Source organism: Pecten maximus, chromosome 19 (assembly GCF_902652985.1).
Source record: "Pecten maximus chromosome 19, xPecMax1.1, whole genome shotgun sequence".
Classification (NCBI taxonomy): domain Eukaryota; kingdom Metazoa; phylum Mollusca; class Bivalvia; order Pectinida; family Pectinidae; genus Pecten; species Pecten maximus.
This window is the reverse complement of record NC_047033.1, coordinates 18,772,213-18,794,834: the sequence shown is the minus strand read 5'-3', so window position 1 is coordinate 18,794,834 and position 22,622 is coordinate 18,772,213. Positions and strand designations below refer to the sequence as shown.

Sequence of the window (22,622 nt, the reverse complement as noted above, 5' to 3'; positions counted from 1 at the left end):
GGACACCTGAACCACTCGACCATGACAGCCCCACACTGACATACAGTAATATATATTGGACACCTGAACCACTCGACCATGACAGCCCCACACTGACATACAGTAATATATATTGGACACCTGAACCACTCGACCATGACAGCCCCACACTGACATACAGTAATATGTATTGGACACCTGAACCACTCGACTATGACAGCCCCACACTGACATACAGTAACATATATTGGACACCTGAACCACTCGACCATGACAGCCCCACACTGACATACAGTAATATATATTGGACACCTGAACCACTCGACCATGACAGCCCCACACTGACATACAGTAATATATATTGGACACCTGAACCACTCGACCATGACAGCCCCACACTGACATACAGTAACATATATTGGACACCTGAACCACTCGACCATGACAGCCCCACACTGACATACAGTAATATATATTTATGTAGCCCAACACTGACATACAGTAATATATATTTATGTAGTCCCACACTGACATACAGTAATATATATTTTTGTAGCCCCACATTGACATACAGTAATATGTATTGGACACCTGAACCACTCGACTATGACAGCCCCACACTGACATACAGTAACATATATTGGACACCTGAACCACTCGACCATGACAGCCCCACACTGACATACAGTAATATATATTTATGTAGCCCCACACTGACATACAGTAATATATATTTATGTAGTCCCACACTGACATACAGTAATATATATTGGACACCTGAACCACTCGACCATGACAGCCCCACACTGACATACAGTAACATATATTGGACACCTGAACCACTCGACCATGACAGCCCCACACTGACATACAGTAATATATATTGGACACCTGAACCACTCGACCATGACAGCCCCACACTGACATACAGTAATATATATCTATGTAGCCCCACACTGACATACAGTAATATATATTGGACACCTGAACCACTCGACCATGACAGCCCCACACTGACATACAGTAACATATATTGGACACCTGAACCACTCGACCATGACAGCCCCACACTGACATACAGTAATATATATCTATGTAGCCCCACACTGGCATACAGTAATATATATTGGACACCTGAACCACTCGACCATGACATCCCCACACTGACATACAGTAATATATATCTATGTAGCCCCACACTGACATACAGTAATATATATTGGACACCTGAACCACTCGACCATGACAGCCCCACACTGACATACAGTAACATATATTGGACACCTGAACCACTCGACCATGACAGCCCCACACTGACATACAGTAATATATATCTATGTAGCCCCACACTGACATACAGTAATATATATTGGACACCTGAACCACTCGACCATGACAGCCCCACACTGACATACAGTAACATATATTGGACACCTGAACCACTCGACCATGACAGCCCCACACTGACATACAGTAATATATATCTATGTAGCCCCACACTGACATACAGTAATATATATTGGACACCTGAACCACTCGACCATGACAGCCCCACACTGACATACAGTAATATATATCTATGTAGCCCCACACTGACATACAGTAATATATATTGGACACCTGAACCACTCGACCATGACAGCCCCACACTGACATACAGTAACATATATTGGACACCTGAACCACTCGACCATGACAGCCCCACACTGACATACAGTAATATATATCTATGTAGCCCCACACTGGCATACAGTAATATATATTGGACACCTGAACCACTCGACCATGACATCCCCACACTGACATACAGTAATATATATCTATGTAGCCCCACACTGACATACAGTAATATATATTGGACACCTGAACCGCTCGACCATGACAGCCCCACACTGACATACAGTAACATATATTGGACACCTGAACCACTCGACCATGACAGCCCCACACTGACATACAGTAATATATATCTATGTAGCCCCACACTGACATACAGTAATATATATTGGACACCTGAACCACTCGACCATGACAGCCCCACACTGACATACAGTAACATATATTGGACACCTGAACCACTCGACCATGACAGCCCCACACTGACATACAGTAATATATATCTATGTAGCCCCACACTGACATACAGTAATATATATTGGACACCTGAACCACTCGACCATGACAGCCCCACACTGACATACAGTAATATATATCTATGTAGCCCCACACTGACATACAGTAATATATATTGGACACCTGAACCACTCGACCATGACAGCCCCACACTGACATACAGTAACATATATTGGACACCTGAACCACTCGACCATGACAGCCCCACACTGACATACAGTAATATAAATTCAATCTACGTAGCAAATCTTACCCTCCTAGCATCCATGTCATTGCTGAGTCTGCCAGAGTCAGACGGGGGGAAGTACGGTTCTGGGGTAGTCTTGTGCTGGAAAATAGAAAATAGAACATATTGTCAGGTCGTCAATTAGCAAAAAAAATCAAATAAATATCTACTTGTTTCTCTAGCTGTGTACTCAAGAACAAAAAAAGGTAAAAGATGTAAAAAAAAAAACAAAAAAACCCAACAACAACAAACAAACAAAAATGACTTCACATTGTCACTCACTAATGTTTAAGTTATCATATTAAATAATGAAAAATAAATCATCTTCTTAAAGCAAAATAGAACTTACTGAAATAAAACTAAACAAAAAGCTCTAAAATTATCAATTTAAAAGTTATGGTGTCACCATGATGGGACTCGGTTATTAATGTAATGTTAAATGGCTACCCTGTAAATATACATACAACAAGCTACTTATGTGAAGATATTTAATCAAGTGTTAAATTAACAAATATGGTTCATACAGATTTTTCTTTTATGCATTTTTTGAGCACTTTTTCTGAATTTTCCAGGTGCTTTTTTTGGTACAAACTTGTATAAGATAGAGGTACAATGTAATTTTTTCCTTAATGTGCTAAAAACAGTGCTCAGATGACCACTTACTAACACTGGAATCCAGATGTTGAAGAAAATGAAACAAACAAATATTGAAAAATTAATTCTTTTTGTATTTTTCTTGTGATGAATTATTCATTTTTAATGAATCTGCAAGTAAGGATATAAGATTGTGTGCAAATTCTAGCACTTTTCCAACACTGACCCGAAATTTCCGCACTGACCGGAAATTCCTGCACTGAACCTAAATTAGAGCACTTTTCCAGCACTGACCGGAAATTTTAGCACTGATCCCGAAATTACAATTTTTATGATCTGTATGAACCATGACAAATACAGACAAAATTTCTAGCTTACTAATGAAACATACAACATTATATCTACTGTATGTTTTGTTGTTGTGAAGGCTACAATGTTTACCCAGGTGATTGGCACCAATACTGCATATATCCTGTACAGGGTACCCACGTAAAGACTCAATGCAAGGGTAGCAATAAGCCCATGTCTGCTAATAAGCCAACCCATATCTCGTAAGGTATCGGTCATCCCGTATTATGGAGGTAGTGACGGAATCTTCCCATAAACTCCCAAGTTGGTAGATCTCCTGTATCAGAGTTAGGTTAACCTGGATTTGATGCAGTAAACCCCATAAACCCTTGTAAACTTAGACAGATGTCCACAAAAGAGACATGCAGACTCTCACCACCGGTTATAATAGATATTTTGCTGTTCAGTGAAATTACTGCTTAATGCAATCTAATGCTATCTATTGTCCAGCAATAAGCCCATCTCTAATGCTATCTATTGTCCAGCAATAAGCCCATCTCTAATGCTATCTATTGTCCAGCAATAAGCCCATCTCTAATGCTATCTTTTGCTATCTATTGCTATCTAATGCTATCTATTGTCCAGCAATAAGCCTATCTCTAATACTACTTTGAGGCAAAGTCCCCAATATATATGGGTGCGCATATTATCAGGCATAGGCTTATTATATACCAACCCCTGCTTTGAGTCAAAATATTGGCGTGGTCACATTGGGTTATCACAGGATAAATTGATGTGACACTGGTGTTCATTAGACTACAAACGCTGTGCATTGCTGTGAAGATATGTAAAGTGTGCCTCGTGCAATCTAATTTTTCCCAGAACCAGATTGGATTAGAAGATTAGCTTAAATTGCAAATATAGATTTGATTGTGCTGTTAAAGTGACAATTGTAAACATAACTGGTTAAGTCAAAAGATTTGTACTATATAAAGAAAAAGTAAAATGGATTTTCAATATACAGTACTGAAAATGAAATGCATAGCAACCAAAGGCCTTGACACCTGTACATGACAACATGCCTGTCTCACATTCTATCAGCCCTCCACTCATACTCCTTAAATTATAGATCACAACCAACATTTTACCCAGATAGATGTTTACAAAGCCGTGCTTCCTCATACACTCAGATACATCTTGTAAGATGTTGTTTTATCAGAAATTTATGATGTTACTCTCACAAACAAACAATGTAACAATCAATACCTTCTCACAAGGGAAGTAACTCTGCACTACAAAAAGGCAGGATACAGGTATACATTTTCAAACCTTTTCCCCCAGTCAAGTATCTTTAAAACTTGCTTATGATACATTTTCGTGAATAAAATATACATGACACCACAAGTCTCTGCACACAAGTAGACAGCAAGAAAACCAGATAATATAGAAATGTTTGAAATGTAAATTGGCAAATGCACAGAAGAATAAATAGCTGTAATTTAAGCTCCAGTATCCAAGGCAACGGTTATGTGATTGACAGGTGCCACGTATAATATAAGTTTTGTGATGAGACAGTATACAAATGTGTTACCCTGATTCTGATCGGTGCCTAGAGGTTGAGAAACACAACATATTAACTACCTCACAACAACAAGTTGGATGTTCTATTTCTCATTCCTCATACTCAGTACAGACAGTAGAAAAGTTGGTTAATTTTATCAAATGTCAGAAAACAGTTGGAAAACAATTTTGTGAAATATAAATTTCATTAGAATATCAATAATCTTAAAATGAGTAGGATTCTACTTTAGGATGATATGGAAGTTAGAGAAAATTTTTAACTTTATCATTTAAATTTTAAAACAAAAATATTTCAAATCACATGACGCACACATTCCATTTACACAATAGCTAATATATAAATGGACCTTGAGTTGAGAATTATTGCCAGTCCCTTTGTGTTAACTAATTAGCAAAAGAACTCATCCCAAATTTAGTATTAAAATTTTCTGACATTAAATAAATATTTATTATTAATGATTTGAGGAGGAGAAAAGTGGCTAAACCTTCTTGCCAACTCAGAAAATAACTAAATAGTGGAAGAATAGCATTGTCATTTAATTAAATACACAACACTGTAATAACAATTATCATCGTCATAAAGTAAATTCAGTAAACTTTATAATACAGTATTAGGTAGATCATGATAAAAGTATATGTATTCTTTTTCTAAATTAGAGTCAAAAACCTTTACAATATCAGACATTCTACCATGTTTGCTATGCAACGCCAGTTTTGATTGGTTTAAAACCATGTATTATTTTCCAATAGTACACGCTCGTGCCAATAATACACGGTCGTGAGTCACGGCTGTTACAATTTTATATATCTAATATTCACCCGTTTTATAAAAGGTTACTATAGCCGAGTGGGCTAATGGGTTAGTCTTTCAATACATTTTTATCACGACGTGAGTTCGAATCCTACGGAGGCCCCCTCTTTTTTTTTTTATTCTTTTTTTTTAAATTTTCAAAATCAATGCCATATGATAGATGCTTTTGATCATAGTACTGTATTGCCTGTATATTTCATCAACAAATAATGCAATACTCAAGAAATAAATTACAAGGTTTTCTCAGGGTTTCTTTGCTGTTTTTCTATTAGAAAGAGGTCGATCTCAGAACTAAACAGTACATGGTAGAATAGAAATAATCAACTTTGACTCGTGTATTGTTTCAGGATATACAACGAGGACGAGGATATTTTGCAATTTTAATTAATAACTCAGGCCTGCGGCCTTCGTTATTAATTCAATTGCAAAATATCCTCGTCCTCGTTGTATATCCTGAAACAATACACAAATCATCGTTAATTATTTCTTAAATTTAGCATATCTATATAATATATAAACATTGATAAAAATAAACAAATATTATATATACATATATCTTTCGAAATTAAAAATAAAATCTTGCGACATGATTAAAACAACAATTTTAAGACAACATCAAAATATGATGATCTATTGACACAAGGTAAGGGAATCCCACAGCAGGCTATGTGACGATTCTCTAACGAGGTAAACAATGAAGACAGGTGAGCATAGGTAAGATTGTGGTGATGAAAGTAAGAAAATATGAATTACCGGAGCGCTGGTAGGTGCCTATACATGAATGAGTAAAAGAGAAAAAATTGTAGAATTGGTACAAAGAATATTTGTTGTGTACAGTACGTACCACATCATCTAAGGTAAAGGATCAGGGAGTCTTACGGAGAATGATTATTAGGTTCCAAACAGACCCTTTAGCTATTTTTATTTTTACGTCCTATTAACAGCCAGGGTCATTTAAGGACTGCCTGGTTTTGAGGTGGAGGAAAGCCGGAGTACCCGGAGAAAAACCATCGGCCTACAGTCAGTTCCTGTGGGCAACTGCCCCACGTGGGTTTCGAACTCGCAATCCAGAGGTGGAGGGCTAGTGTTAAAGTGTCGGGACACCTTAACCACTCGACCACCACGGCCCCTAACAGCGCCATTATTACTGAATTTTATATCAAATGTATAGAAATGATGGAAAAAGATAAACACTGCATAGATCACCATCGTCGAAATCTGAGGATTCCGCTTTATATCTATACATATCTTGTCTGATCTGTAACGTTGCCATGACAAAATTGATATTTGCCATGACAAAATTGATATGGCCCATTGTAAGTCCTGCGATTGGTTCTTTGTAATTAAAACAAGAATACATTGTATAAATTCTCTGTAGATTAAAATGGGACTATAATATCAAAATCAAAATTACAGTTTGACTATTATACTGTTACCCTGTGATTCCCTTTACATGTATCCATTTGACCACAGAGTTATGTATGACTTGAGTTTGTACAGAGCCTTCAAGATGGTCATGACATATATTCCAAGAATGTAGAAATACAAGGTATATTGAGAGCCAATCTCTCAGATTTTGAAAATGCAACTTAACAAATATTTCAGAAAATTTCTATATAATTCAGGTCTTTTCCTAAAAATTATGCAAATGAACAGTGAGTGTTTAACAAAAATTTGAATTACAGATATATTTTTTAAAAATTTCAGGTAAGAAGTTTATATACCAAATATTATTCCACCTTTTCATAATGCTGAGTTATCTGCTCTTTGGAACATGTATTAGTTGCCACGTCTGTAGTTTACATAAATTATGCTGTTTTCTCACAAATTCATGATGTAGCAATCAATACCTGCACATAACAGCATATAACTCTGCATTACAAAAGCAAACAAAAAACAGAATGGTAACTTATAAAGAAATTTTTTCTTTTCATATTTCTAAAGCAAGAGCTAGGCATCAGGATCTTAATATTGAAAAGTTTATTATCAATTATCATAGGTCATTAAAATGAGAAGAACATTTTATCAGGCTTATTTTAACTAAACTTTATCAACCATTTTGTCAACCTTATCGATGTGTCGTTTATTCATATCCTCTGTTCCTTCTGTCATTACTTCCAACCAACTATATACTTTCCTAAACCAAATTCTAGAAGACATTTCAATATTTTTGGAGTTTATCTAGTGTGAAATGAATAAATGGAGAGAAAATCTGGAGTAAAATTTTCTGAGATTTGGTAATGTTTTGGAATTTCTTAATTCTACGAAAGGTATATGAAACTTGTTAAGTGTATAAGTAGTGATGTTGATGGAGTAAATATCCCATTGTAGATGAAATGTAAGGTGTAAATTTAAGAAAGCTGTATGGTTTAAAATTAGTAAAGTATTCCTGTACATTAGTAAAGTATTCCTGTACATTATATATATATAATAAGTATGCCTACCAAAGCTGATTGATGCATCTGAATTGAATACTTCATTAATATTTTAATTAATCTAAATTTAATGAATTAATTTTCCAAGAAAAATCCACCTAAATTCAACATTTATCAACCTAAATTCAGCATAAACAAGGGCCCAATGGGCCCAAATCGCTCACCTGCAATGCAGTGATCTTTTCATATATGGATCCTGCAGTTATTTGAAAGCATGCTACAGGACCAATATAATGTCTCTCTGCACTTTGGCTTTTCACTAAAAGTCATTTAAAGATTTAAGCATACTTGATCGACCTGACCTTGAATGAAGGTCAAGGTCATTCATTTGAACAAACTTGGTAGCCCTTCACCCCAGCATGCTACAGACCCAATATCAACTCCCTGGGACTCTTGGTTATTGAGAAGAAGTTGTTTAAAGATTTTAGCCTTTTTGACCCCTGTGACCTTGAATGAAGGTCAAGGTCATTCATTTGAACAAACTTGGTAGCCCTTTACCCCAGCATGCTACAGACCCAATATCAACTCTCTGGGACTCTTGGTTATTGAGAAGAAGTCGTTTAAAGATTTTAGCCTTTTTGACCCCTGTGACCTTGAATGAAGGTCAAGGTCATTCATTTGAACAAACTTGGTAGCCCTTCACCCCAGCATGCTACAGGCCAAATATTAGGTCTCTGGGACTCTTGGTTATTGAGAAGAAGTTGTTTAAAGATTTTAGCCTTTTTGACTCCTGTGACCTTGAATGAAAGTCAAGGTCATTCATTTGAACAAACTTGGTAGCCCTTCACCCCAGCATGCTACAGACCCAATATCAACTCCCTGGGACTCTTGGTTATTGAAAAGAAGTTGTTTAAAGATTTTAGCCTTTTTGACCCCTGTGACCTTGAATGAAGGTCAAGGTCATTCATTTGAACAAACTTGGTAGCCCTTCACCCCAGCATGCTACAGACCCAATATCAACTCCCTGGGACTCTTGGTTATTGAGAAGAAGTTGTTTAAAGATTTTAGCCTTTTTGACCCCTGTGACCTTGAATGAAGGTCAAGGTCATTCATTTGAACAAACTTGGTAGCCCTTTACCCCAGCATGCTACAGACCCAATATCAACTCTCTGGGACTCTTGGTTATTGAGAAGAAGTCGTTTAAAGATTTTAGCCTTTTTGACCCTGTGACCTTGAATGAAGGTCAAGGTCATTCATTTGAACAAACTTGGTAGCCCTTCACCCCAGCATGCTACAGGCCAAATATTAGGTCTCTGGGACTCTTGGTTATTGAGAAGAAGTTGTTTAAAGATTTTAGCCTTTTTGACCCTGTGACCTTGAATGAAGGTCAAGGTCATTCATTTGAACAAACTTGGTAGCCCTTCACCCCAGCATGCTACAGACCCAATATCAACTCCCTGGGACTCTTGGTTATTGAGAAGAAGTCGTTTAAAGATTTTAGCCTTTTTGACCCCTGTGACCTTGAATGAAGGTCAAGGTCATTCATTTGAACAAACTTGGTAGCCCTTTCACCCCAGCATGCTACAGACCCAATATCAACTCCCTGGGACTCTTGGTTATTGAGAAGAAGTCGTTTAAAGATTTTAGCCTTTTTGACTCCTGTGACCTTGAATGAAAGTCAAGGTCATTCATTTGAACAAACTTGGGAGCCCTTCACCCCAGCATGCTACAGGCCAAATATTAGGTCCTCTGGGACTCTTGGTTATTGAGAAGAAGTCGTTTAAAAGATTTTAGCCTTTTTGACTCCTGTGACCTTGAATGAAAGTCAAGGTCATTCATTTGAACAAACTTGGTAGCCCTTCACCCCAGCATGCTACAGACCCAATATCAACTCCCTGGGACTCTTGGTTATTGAGAAGAAGTCGTTTAAAGATTTTAGCCTTTTTGACCCCTGTGACCTTGAATGAAAGTCAAGGTCATTCATTTGAACAAAATTGGTAGCCCTTCACCCGAGCATGCTACAGACCCAATATCAACTCCCTGGGACTCTTGGTTATTGAGAAGAAGTCGTTTAAAGATTTTAGCCTTTTTGACTCCTGTGACCTTGAATGAAAGTCAAGGTCATTCATTTGAACAAACTTGGTAGCCCTTCACCCCAGCATGCTACAGACCCAATATCAAGTCCCTGGGACTCTTGGTTATTGAGAAGAAGTCGTTTAAAGATTTTAGCCTTTTTGACTCCTGTGACCTTGAATGAAAGTCAAGGTCATTCATTTGAACAAACTTGGGAGCCCTTCACCCCAGCATGCTACAGACCCAATATCAAGTCCCTGGGTCTTTTGGCTATTTAGAAGAAGTCGTCTAATTTTTTTTTAGCCTTTTTGACTCCTGTGACCTTGAATGAAAGTCAAGGTCATTCATTTGAACAAACTTGGTAGCCCTTTACCCCAGCATGCTACAGACCCAATATCAACTCCCTGGGACTGTTGGTTGTTGAGAAGAAGTCGTTTGAAGATTTTAGCCTTTTTGACTCCTGTGACCTTGAATGAAGGTCAAGGTCATTCATTTGAACAAACTTGGTAGCCCTTCACCCCAGCATGCTACAGGCCCAATATTAGGTCTCTAGGCCTTTTGGTTATTGAGAAGAAGTTGCTTGAATGGAAAGTTGACGCCGGACGGACGGCCGGACGGCCGGACGGACGACGGACGCCGCGCCACGGCATAAGCTCACTTGCCCTTCGGGCAGGTGAGCTAAAAATGATAAAATGCTTGGTTTCAGATTAATTGAATTATGCAAAATCTATGATTAATATGTTAGCAATTCAAGTTCCAAACAATAATTTCAGCCTTTCATTGGTGAACAAAATTGATACTTACAGGAGTGGTAGGTGTCGGCAAAGGAAGGAAATGTCCCATCTGTAGAAGGAAAAAAAAAAAATTTAATATCAACAACCATTTCATACATTAACTCCATCAACTCTGCAACTTTTTTTATGTTGTACATTTAATGTTTCAGTGGTGTTCAAGCCAAATCTTAGCATTGCTTTTTTTAACCTTGCTTCAAATCTGTTAATGGTTGATGTTATTTTTTTAAATGAAATTAAAAATCCCTAAATTTTGATAGTAATCATAAGTTAAAACAAATGTACTATTGCAAAGTCATACCGAACAAACATTTCAACTAACAAGTAATTTTAGATACAGGTAGCTATATTTTCAGCAAATATTTATCATCTATATTCTTTACATATATTTTTTGTTAGGAATGGCAAAAAAAAAAAAAAAAAAGATCTTTTTATTTTAATTCAGAACCAATTAAAATGTGTTCTGAAAGTTTTCCATCCAATGAAAACTTATCATAGACCAGGCAGTTTTTCATGGATCTGAACATTACATCTTTACAGAATACAGACTTATCTGCTCTTCTGTCAGCAAGTATTGATTGTTACATCATTAGTTCAAATTCATGACTTTTACTCTCACAAACAACGAAGTAACACCAAACACCACCTCACAAGAGCAGATAACTCTGTATTTCAAGAAGAGATAATATAACTTCCAAAAGTAAAATTTTCTGGTTTTTTTTAGCACTTACATTATTGATTAACATCTAATTGAACAAAAATATACTTTTAAAAATTAACACCAGTTTGAGTACAAAAGTATTTAATTGTGCAACCATGCAATATGTTAAAACCTTCCCAATGATAAAGTCCTCTTAACATCATGTATTACTACTGGGTTGTCTCCCCTCCATTCAAGAGAAAGATGTGTGTCATGCAGCATAGCAGTCTATTAGTACATTGAATGTAGAAGGGATATCTGTTGTTTTTTGGGTTTTTTTTCAAACATATTTAAGACTCAAGTTATTAGACTTACACAAGTCCCAATCTGTATGTTTGTAATTCATATAAGACTTTCTCAGTCTATACCAATCTAATAAGAATATAGAGGCTCATTCTCACTACGTTACATGAACATCTAATGACATCACATAAGGGGTCACGTCATGAGGATGACCTTTATTACCTCAATATTTCACTTTCAGGTTGAATTGACAATTTTTCGATGTCATCGATCTCAAAATGACTTGAAACAGATTGACAGATTATGCAAGCCGTGCACTCTAGTCAAGCTAATATGAACATACGATATTCTCTTTCAAGATTCTGTAAGTAGTAATTTGATTGGTTAATCCTAAAGGTCATCCTGACGTGACCCTTATGCGATGTTGTTAGATGTTCATGTAACGTACTGAAAATGACCATCTAGATTTTAATTAGATTGTATATGAGACATACAAATGTACTTTGTAATGAATGTTCTTATCTCATATTTTTTTACCAAAGAATTTATTGTCTGGATTTACAAAAGCATCACTGTCTCCTATACTGTATTGTCTTCCTAAATCAAATTGATTTAATTCATCGTATTGAGAATCTGATCAACTTATCAAAACTTTAGACTTTTATATTTACCAGGGGTAGACAATTTTAAGTCAGTTTCTCAAATTGCCATGAAAAAGATATGTTTATTTTTCAGATATAATAAAGATTTTTGGAGTTTTCTGATAAGTAGGGAATCAATTTAAAAAATGAATACCTAAATTATGTACCAAGGATATTTGTAGATATACAATTTTAGCCTTTTGTTAAGGTAGGTACATGGTTTGACTAACCTGAAAAAAATATTTGTCTTTGGTTAATAAAACCATTTATAAACTGAAATCAAACACCTATAATAGTTTCATCATAAAATGGCTACATCAAAAGAATAAACTTAGACACTAAAATATAGTCAGTGTGCTAATTCATAAATAATTCAATAACATTGAAAAAGTTATTGCTTGTCATCATTTTTGGATATTTAATGCTAGGGGAAGTAATCCAGATTATATTTTTAGAAATACCCAGTCAACCAGCTTTTTTCGCACGAATGGTCAATGACTCAATATGACATTATATTGGGAATCACTCAAACACTATTTTAGCCAATCCAGAAGGGTGGGAAATATCATTTTATTATGAAAATTATTTTAAAAAGTCTTGAAAAATATTTGTCTTCATTATGAATTCTTTCATTTTCAGATAGAATGGAAAGAAAAGCATGACTCAAGCTTTTATTCTTTTGTCCATGTGCATCATGATTAAAGTGCGACCTATTCATGTAGCCAAGCAGAAATGAAAACCAAAATTAAGGATAAATAATTCTTTTTCTAAAAATGTGTTCAGTTAGAATAGTGAAGCTATAAAAGAAGGAATTCCTAAAAATAAGAATTCTACGGATGACAAACTAAATGGCAAAAGCCTTACTACGGATCAACAGACAGCAAATTTGGCAGAGACAGTAAACAAAAAAACACAAGATATATAATGATGAAGATGGAAATGGGAATTCATTTATTTGTATGAAAAGATATTGAAACAAGCATGCAATAAATGTCCCCTACCCGCCCCCACTGAAAATACTAACAGTGACCTTGACCCAAATTCCATAAAAATTGTTGATCTTGTCCGAGATATTATGGTCCTTTACCATTGTGTGAAGTTTGACCAAAATCCCTCAAGGAATGAAGCCGCTAGAGTGCTGACAAACTTTGGAGTCACAAAGATGGACGGAGAGGAAACTTATAGTTCCCCTTTTTCACCAGGAGAGGACTGGTAATTACATATCATGTTAATTCACATAATTGTAGGGTCACCATTATTTATAACACGTGTTAATATCAAATGACAAAGTAAGTGATTTATTTTATGAAAATTATTTTTATGGGAATCGACAATATGAAAAAAAAACATATCTCCAGAAATCTAAATTTCTGGTCGGGATTAAAAACTAGGTGGTATGTGTGAATGTTCCCCAACCATTGGTGCAGCTACAAATTTTTTGTCAATAAGTGCTGGTAAGATGTTAATTATAAATCCTTTCAGACAGCCATTTCACCCTCACCACAAAGGAAAACAGATCATGACAACTGTCACATCTGGCTTCATTATGTGCTGCTGTTTTAAACTGTTCACCAAATGTGTGTACATATATATATATATATATATAGATATTAAATTAATCGTTTATAAAGGAAATTTAGCAGCCTGGGACCGAGAAAATGCTAAATTCTTGAAAAGAGGTACTGAATTCTAAAATACAAAAAAATGTATTATTACTACACCAAAATAAATATTTCAATATTTTTTTTCAATTACTTAGCAGTCTGAGACTAAGGAAATGGAAAATTCTTGAAAAAAAGTTATATGCTTTAATGAAATAAAGGAAGCTGATGATAAAAGCAAGAAAAAAGTGAAATTTAAACAGCTAAAGACTGTAAACATGAAGGTTTGTAGAGGTCTTGTGTTAACTCCAATACTTAAACAACTAAACATCTAATATTAGATATGGAACCTTCGTTAATCTCAACTCCTACGGAACTAAGAGCCTGACACATACTCCCTGTGTTAATGATTGGTTCTAAGGAATTAGGATTATGAATATTTCAATGTAAATCACATATTGTCTTCAAACTGTCATATCTTAAAATGTCTTCAGTAACTGAAATTTGCATATATTTCTTCTTAAAATTCTCCCATTGCCTGTATTCAAAATTTCTGTATATCTGTATAGCGTTTTGGAGAATCAATAATTATAATAACAGTGAAAATAACTTGATGGTTAAAAACATGAAGACAATTTGTCTATATAAAATACATATGTGATTTAGCTAGACCGGTACTGATACAATTAAACAGTGTTGGACCGAGGCACTGGTTATGAGGAGATGAGGTTTGTCATCCAATTTACTGGAAATTATTTTAGGACATGATTTTTGAAGAGAATTTTAATGTTCAAACATTTTGTTCCAGCAATCCAACCTTGATCCAACACTGCTGATATGCTGATATTTCAATAAACATTTTTTCATTATTATTTTACTACATTGTAGTAACGAGTCTGTGCTAATCAACAATCGCAGAACGATTTGCAAACCATTAAACGAAATTTAATGAGGGTGATTTCTTGCAAAATTTAATCATTCCAATGTTATTGAAAATTCATTGATAGACGAAAGTATTGTCATTGAAATATCAGTATAAAATAACCTTGACCTTAATTCAAACAAATTAATAGGAAAGTGTAAGCGTTCGATACAAGCAGAACTGAAAGGTGTACGAAGTATGCAGCATCCTGCTGAACAGATAATTGGAAGATTGTAATAAAGAAATGACCCTTTCAACCCTGTGCCACAATGGCATGACCCCCAACAAAGGATGGTCTAGACCATAGATGATGGACTGGGGGGGACAGGGTCGATATGAACTGCACCACTCACCTCCACCAACTCGCTCTATCAGAACCAGAGAAAGAAATCATGACGAGTTATTTTCAGGTAAAATTAAAAAAAATATATATCAAAAAGTATTACCAGATAATCATTTTTGCAGAGAAATGGTAACTTTTCAATACAAATGGAATTTGAGAAAACTATTCATTACTGTATTAAACATTAAACTTAAAGATTATACAAACCTGAAATGGGATGAAATTTGATTAGTTTAAATTGTGAGAGTATTAAACAAATTACTTCATTAGAACAAAAAGAATAAAGAACGCTTCCAAGACAGATAACAATTCAATCATATTTATATACCAAGATCATAAGAAGACGAAAGGGAGATAATCCATGAAAATATTACACAACCCCCAACTAATATAGGCATCTATTTAGAAACGATTTTGTCTTAATTTGACAAAATGTGACATTCTGTAAAAACTGACCATCAATCTTAGTGAAAAAGTCCTTATAAGTCAAAGAAGGGAACATATTTAGCATGTGCCCTTAAGTATAGGCATCCATGTAAGATGGAAAACTGAATCCCAGATTTGTAAAGATAAATTAAAGGTGAATTACCAAAACCAATGACCAAAATAAAAAAAAACGCAATTCAAGAATTTTTAGAAATCTTAGAAACCAGATATAAACCAAACAGCAATCTAACTTGAAAGGTTGAAGAATGATGCAATACATGAATATATTTACCGTATGTTGGTAAGATAATATACTTTATATGTATAAATATGTAGATTTCACACACATAGACGTAACATAAATGCAGCTTTACAATACATACACTACAGGAATTTCTGTACTTAGTTAATTTTCAGTCTAATCTGTAACACTAAATTAATACCAGCTATAAGTCTGAAATAAGTTTGAAAATACATTCTCAATTAATAAAAAAAAAACTGATTTTTTTTTTTTACTTTTAGATTTCAATTTTACAACATTATCAAAATTTTTCAAATTATTAAAAAAAAAAAAAGATTAAATCTTTATCTGAATCTGAAAATATGAATAAATTTCAAATTCCTAAATAAATAAACTTGTTTTAGAATAATAACCCTATATAAACATTATAAGCTTTCCAGGTAACTTTTCATTTAAAAATGAAAACACAACTAAAACAAAAATGTAGATACCACTGTGGACAGAGCTACACATTGTACATAGCTTATGAGATACAGTGGCCACTAAGCTATATACACAGAAGGTACGTAAACGTTTCATGCCAACGACTCAAGCTGTATAAATAGAGTGGTTACAACAGTTGGTATCTGATCTTAACTTATAACATATTAATATACACTGTACATATAATATACATAATGTAGGCAGCCAACTTGAAGCATTTGCTTAAGAAAATATACATCCTGTAAGATCCAATTTCAGATGTATAAAAGCATGATTGAGTTAATTTGAAAAAAAAATCATTATAAGTCGATCCGACTATCTGTTATTTGTTAAAATCATAAATTTTAATTTTTATAACATTGTCCAATTCTATTCAATAATTTAAGGATGATGTGGTTTTAGTTTTATAAATTATAACATCCGAGAAAATGTTTTCATGTAAACATGAACATATTTTTTGTGGAATCAAAGCCAGATAGAATGTCATAAATATTGGTAGACTGATCTACTAATGAATCTAATAAAATATTATCATTCTTTTAACAAAAATCTTATATGGGAGAATGAATTATATACTCAGGAAAAAAAATTGTATTCAAACCCGAAGGATGAATTATTTACTCAGAAAAACATTATTCAAACTTGCCCGCCTGCCGACAACACAACACACCTGTATCAATACCACAACACACCTGTATCGATACCACAACACACCTGTATCGATACCACAACACACCTGTATCGATAACACAACACACCTGTATTGATACCACAACACACCTGTATTAATAACACAACATACCTGTATCAATCTGAAGCCACTGTTAACTCGAAGGTAAACCTTCTCCTCGTTGTTTATGTAGACAAATGTCCCTGGACGTAAGCTATGGGCCACAGACATCAATTCAGTAGCAGTGTCATATACAACAGCTCCCTGTTAATATATGTATCATTCACTAGTGACGTAAAATTCAATACAACATCTTGTGAAAAAATATATAAATCTCTTAATCAAGATTCATTATTCTTATCATTCACTAGTGACGTAAAATTCAACATCTTGTGAAAAAATATATAAATCTCTTAATCAAGATTCATTATTCTAAAATATTGTTGTCTATCTGAATCATTATCAAGAATTATTTTAAAAAGAGTGAGCTGAAAGTGGTACCACTAACAAACAAGCCCGCGCCAAATTTTAACACTGAACTCTTACACTAGAGGAAGGCACTTATTTGAGGATAAACGTTGTATGATTTTTTTGAAGATTTACATTCAATCTCAAATAGAATTACATTTGTATAACTAAATGAATTGACAATATACAGAAATTGCAATTTAGCACAATCATGATTTAGTGGAATGATTTCATCCCTAAAACTGATAAAATAATTAAGGACGTTTACAGTATCTAGTACAATGTAGTTGTTTACAGAAACCTACAGATGATCCTCCAGATAGGTTGACTGGTCCACCGTTAGTCCCTGGGGTACCAGGATGCCCCGGGCGACCGGGAGGTCCAGGGGGTCCAGCAGGCCCTGCAGGTCCCCTGGCTCCTTCGTTGGTTGACTCCCCATAGCCATTGCCGGCAGGTCCTGGTGGTCCAGCAGGTCCTCTTGGTCCCTCACTTCCATAGTCTCCCTTATCTCCCTGTGAATATAACAATCAAAATTACAGCTTTCCTGTCTTGTTTGGTTTCCCTAGTAACAAGAATCATCAGTAGTAATGTTGCCTATTTTAATAAGTGTTATGTAAATGGTTTTAGGAGTGTAAATTTGTTTGAAATTGTTAAGCATTATTTTCTGAATTCTTTAAACTTATAAATTATAGAAGTTGGATAGGAGGTGGACAACTGTTTGTTTACACAACATAGTTGTGTGGAGATGGTCAGGCAGTGGGAAGGAGGAAAGGGGAGGGGGGTGTTGGGAAAGAGGAAAGGGGGGGGGGAAGGAAAGGGGAGAGGAGGGGTTGGGAAAGAAGAAGGGGGAGGAGGGGGAGAGGAAAGGGGAGGAGAGGGGGTTGGGAAGGAGGAAAGGGTAGGAGGGGTTGGAAAAGAGGAAAGGGTGGGGGAGGAGGAAAGGGGAGAGGAGGGGGTGGAAAAGAGGAAAGGGGGTCGGGTTTGGAAGGAGGAAAGGGGGGAGGAGGAAAGGAGAGAGTAGTGGGTGGGAAGGAGGAAGGGTGGGGGGTGGGAAGGAGGAAAGGGGGAGGAGGAGAGAAGAGAGGGGGTTGGGAAGGAAGAAAGGGTGGGGGTGGGAAGGAGGAAAGGGGGGAGGGAGGAAGGAGAGGGAGGGGTGTTGGGAAGGAGGAAAGGGTGTGTTGGGAAGGAGGAAAGGGTGTGTTGGGAAGGAGGAAAGGGTGTGTTGGGGAGGTGGAAAGGGTGTGTTGGAAGAAAGGTGGGTGGGACAGCGGCAGGGGTGTTGGGCGGTGGCCGGGGTGTTGGAGGGGGGTGTTGGGAGGGAAGGGAGGAAGGGGTTGGGTTGGGCAAGGAGGAAAGGGCGCAGGGGTTGGGAAGCCCGAGAAAGGGGGTGTTGGGTGCCGGGGGCGGACCCGGAAAGGGCGGTGGGGGGGCGGAGGTGGAAAGGGGGGGGGTTGGGCGGGAGCGGGGCGGAGGGGGTGGGCAAGGACGGAAGGGCGGGGGGGAAGGAGGAAAGGCGGAGGGGTGGGAGGGAAGGAGGGAGGGGGGCGGGAAAAAAAGGGGTGTGGGAGGGGAAGGGGGGGGATGGCGGAGGCGGCGGGGGGGTGGGAAGGAGGAACAGGGGAGGGGGTGGGCGAAGGAGGGGAAAGGGAGAGGGGGGTTGGGAAGAGGAAGGGGTGGGTGGGGGTGTTGGGGAGGAGGAGAAAGGGGAAGGGGGGTTGGGAAGGAGGAAAGGGGGGAGGGGGTTGGGAAGGAGGAAAGGGTGTGTTGGGAAGGAGAAAAGGGGGGGAGAGGAGGAAGGGGAGAGGGGGTTGGGAAGGAGGAAAGGGTGTGTTGGGAAGCAGGAAAGGGTGTGTTGGGAAGGAGAAAAGGGGGGTGGGGTGGGAAGGAGGAAAGGGTGTGTTGGGAAGGAGGAAAGGGGGGGAGGAGGAAAGGGGAGAGGGGGGTTGGGAAGGAGAAAGGGGAGGGGGGTGGGAGGAGGAAGGGGAGAGGGGGTTGGGAAGGAGGAAAGGGTGTGTTGGGAAGGAGGAAAGGGGGGGGGGGAGGAAAGGAGAGAGGGGGTTGGGAAGGAGGAAAGGGGGGTGGGGTGGGAAGGAGAAAAGGAGAGGAGAGGTTTGGGAAAAAGGAAAGGGGGTGTTGGGAAGGAAGAAAGGGGGGGGGGGAGGAGGAAAGGGGAGAGGGGGTTGGGAAGGAGGGAAGGGGGGTGAGTGGGAAGGAAGAAGGGGTAGGAGGAAAGGGGAGATGGGGGAGGAGGAAAGGGGGTTTTGTTTTGTTTTCGTTTAACGTCCTATTAACAGCCATTGTCATTTAAGGACATGCCAGGTTTTGGAGGTGGAGGAAAGCCGGAGTACCCGGAGAAAAACCACCGGCCTACGGTCAGTACCTAGCAACTGCCCCACGTATGTTTCGAACTCGCAACCCAGTGGTGGAGGGCTAGTGTTAAAGTGTCGGTACATCTTAACCACTCGGCCACCGCGGCCCCTGAAGAAAGGGGGAGGGGTGTTGGGAAGGAGGAAAGTGGGGGTGAGGCGGGAAGGAAGAAAGGGTTGGGGAGGAGGAAAGGGGAGGGGGGAGGAAAGGGGAGGGGCTGAGGATGACAGAACACTGGAAGGTGATCAACAATCGTTAAAATGTTTTGATGGTTTTAACTTAAAATCTGTTATGATCACTTACCTTTTCTCCAGTATTACCCGTCCTGCCTCTGGCTCCTTGTCTGCCGTTAGAACCGTCACGTCCAGGACCTCCTTTAAAAAGAAATATAAAAAGTTCTTATAGAACAAATCATTAATAACTGTGAAATAGTACACAGATAATGTAAAATTAAAACGTCACACTCTGTGTTTGGCTCCAAAAATTTTACTTCAAAATAAAACATTTGTCATCAAAATCACCTACCTGGGACACCTGGAAGGCCGATCTCACCTGGCTCACCCTATAAATAGAAGTGATATAATTAGAAACTTGGTTCACATTTCAAATATAAGTTGTATGGTTAGATACTTTAAAAACAACAAAAAATCTGGGAACAAACAGGCTATATATTTATATTATAGATGTATTAATAGGTGAAATGACAATAATTGACGATGCTTTCCCCTCCAACACTGTCTACTTGACTGACTTGGCCTTTATAATGACCTACCTTTTGTCCTGCACCAGCTCCTTGACCAGTTCCGCCTATTCCTGGAACACCTGGCTCACCCTTGGGTCCTCGCAGTCCGTATCCACGTTCACCTTTCCTACCTCTCCATCCCCGACGGCCCTGTAATAACACAATAGATTACATGTATTATCAGTCTGACCCTCAAACCCGATTGTAAGGTTGGTCTGGTGGCACAGTAATGTCTGTCCAACTTGTGTGCTTAATATAACTTGGTATAATCCTTTAAGCAACTGTTGTTAAATAAAGATTACAGTTTTACCTATTTGATACATAGATGGAACAATTTCCTACCATCAGTCCGGGCATGCCAATTGAACCTTTTGCTCCGCGGAATCCCCGTGGTCCTATTGGTCCTGATTGTCCAGGCTCTCCAGGTAACCCATCTCGTCCTGGGTCTCCAGAATCTCCTTTTCCCCCCTGAAACAACAGGTCAAAGGTCAAATGAAGATAAAACTTCCTATAATAGGGAAATAGAATCCAAACTAGAAAATGTCTGTAAGACAAAAATGCCCCCGCTGCGACTTGACATCCCGAAACACAGTTTGGTGAAGATTGCATCAGCAGTTCCAGAGATTAGCTAGTTATATTGCATTTAGACAGAAGACTGGACGAGATGTGATGGGACAGACATGAGTAACACGTATCGGGTATGTTTGAATAATTTAAACACAATATATATATACTATAGTGTAATATACCTTGACTATTTTTTACTGTCTGCCAGTCAGAAATGATTTGTGACATCATATAAAATTTAAAATGACCTAGCATCATAAATTGTGAATGGTGTAACAAAGTGGATGTCTTTGCCATGCATGGCTTACAAAAATAAAATCATTTAAGTCTCAATTTATCAAATCTCATCTGAAATGAAAAAACAAATATTCCAAGTGATAAGCACACTGACCTTTTCACCTTCACCAATCATAATATCCTTGTCTCCACCCTCTCTGAGGCTTGAAGGTCCAGGTGGACCCGGAGGACCAGCAGGTCCGACTGGTCCGGCAGGTCCGGCAGGTCCGATGAGTCCCATGGGTCCAGCAGTTCCTGCTGGTCCTTCACTACCTGGAAGCCCCGGTATACCTTGTTCTCCTGGAGTCCCTGGGGTTCCTGGGGCCCCCGGGGCAGCCGGTGCACCATTTATTCCGTCACGTCCAGCAGGGCCTCTCTCTCCCTTGCGGCCCTATAACAAGGTATTGCAGAAATGACAGTGCTTTTTATAAGGAAGGAACACAAGTATTAAAACGAAGAAATGTACTTTATCTAATATGATTATCATTTAACATCCTATGTATCAAAAAATCTCAAAAAATCAAAGATAAATGAGATCATTAGACAGTAATGATGGTAAACAAAAACACAAGCATAAAACAGAACACCAGGGTATAGATTTATCTCTTACATGTTCTCCGGGGGTTCCTAGTTCCCCTGCAGGACCAGCAGGTCCAGGTAGTCCGGTGGGGCCTCTCTTACCCGGTAAACCATCAATACCCCTAGGTCCAGCCATACCAATATCTCCCTTCTCTCCCTGATAAAATCAAATGTCATCCAGAGGTAAGCAATCCACATATGTGACAGTCTGATGCCTGAACTTACATAATTATGATAAAGACTATACAATATACATCAAAAATCCCACATTACTGTCACGAAAGATAGCCCTACTGAATTTAAAGAATTATGAAACACACTATAAACAATGCAATCAGGAAAGCTACATTTCTGTAGGTCAAAGACTTTCCTACTGAGTTCAAAGAATTATGAAACAGACTATTAAAGAATCTTCACAATCTCCATCATTGAATTTACAGAATTATGAAACAGACTATAACAGAATATGTACAATCTCCTGTCATCACATTTCCAGAATCAT

The 22,622-nt window shown here is 37.8% G+C and overlaps 1 protein-coding gene across 8 annotated transcripts in view; it reads right to left on the bottom strand.

The window, feature by feature from the left end:
* LOC117317360 (collagen alpha-1(I) chain-like) overlaps positions 1 to 22,622 on the bottom strand; it is a 141,361-nt gene that overhangs the window by 9,297 nt on the left and 109,442 nt on the right. Inside the window, exons 15-27 of one of the 8 annotated variants that reach the window (XM_033872157.1) lie at positions 22,152 to 22,277; positions 21,657 to 21,932; positions 21,041 to 21,166; positions 20,729 to 20,848; positions 20,482 to 20,518; positions 20,260 to 20,330; positions 17,895 to 18,101; positions 17,254 to 17,385; positions 15,312 to 15,326; positions 10,865 to 10,903; positions 6,366 to 6,383; positions 4,812 to 4,829; positions 2,366 to 2,440 (exon numbers count right to left, since the gene is read on the bottom strand). In XM_033872157.1, the coding sequence (XP_033728048.1) occupies positions 2,366 to 2,440; positions 4,812 to 4,829; positions 6,366 to 6,383; positions 10,865 to 10,903; positions 15,312 to 15,326; positions 17,254 to 17,385; positions 17,895 to 18,101; positions 20,260 to 20,330; positions 20,482 to 20,518; positions 20,729 to 20,848; positions 21,041 to 21,166; positions 21,657 to 21,932; positions 22,152 to 22,277 (1,260 nt within the window). The remainder of the gene's footprint in view (positions 1 to 2,365; positions 2,441 to 4,811; positions 4,830 to 6,365; positions 6,384 to 10,864; positions 10,904 to 15,311; positions 15,327 to 17,253; positions 17,386 to 17,894; positions 18,102 to 20,259; positions 20,331 to 20,481; positions 20,519 to 20,728; positions 20,849 to 21,040; positions 21,167 to 21,656; positions 21,933 to 22,151; positions 22,278 to 22,622) is intronic. The other 7 variants (XM_033872160.1, XM_033872159.1, XM_033872158.1 and 4 more) reach the window with 7 other exon arrangements.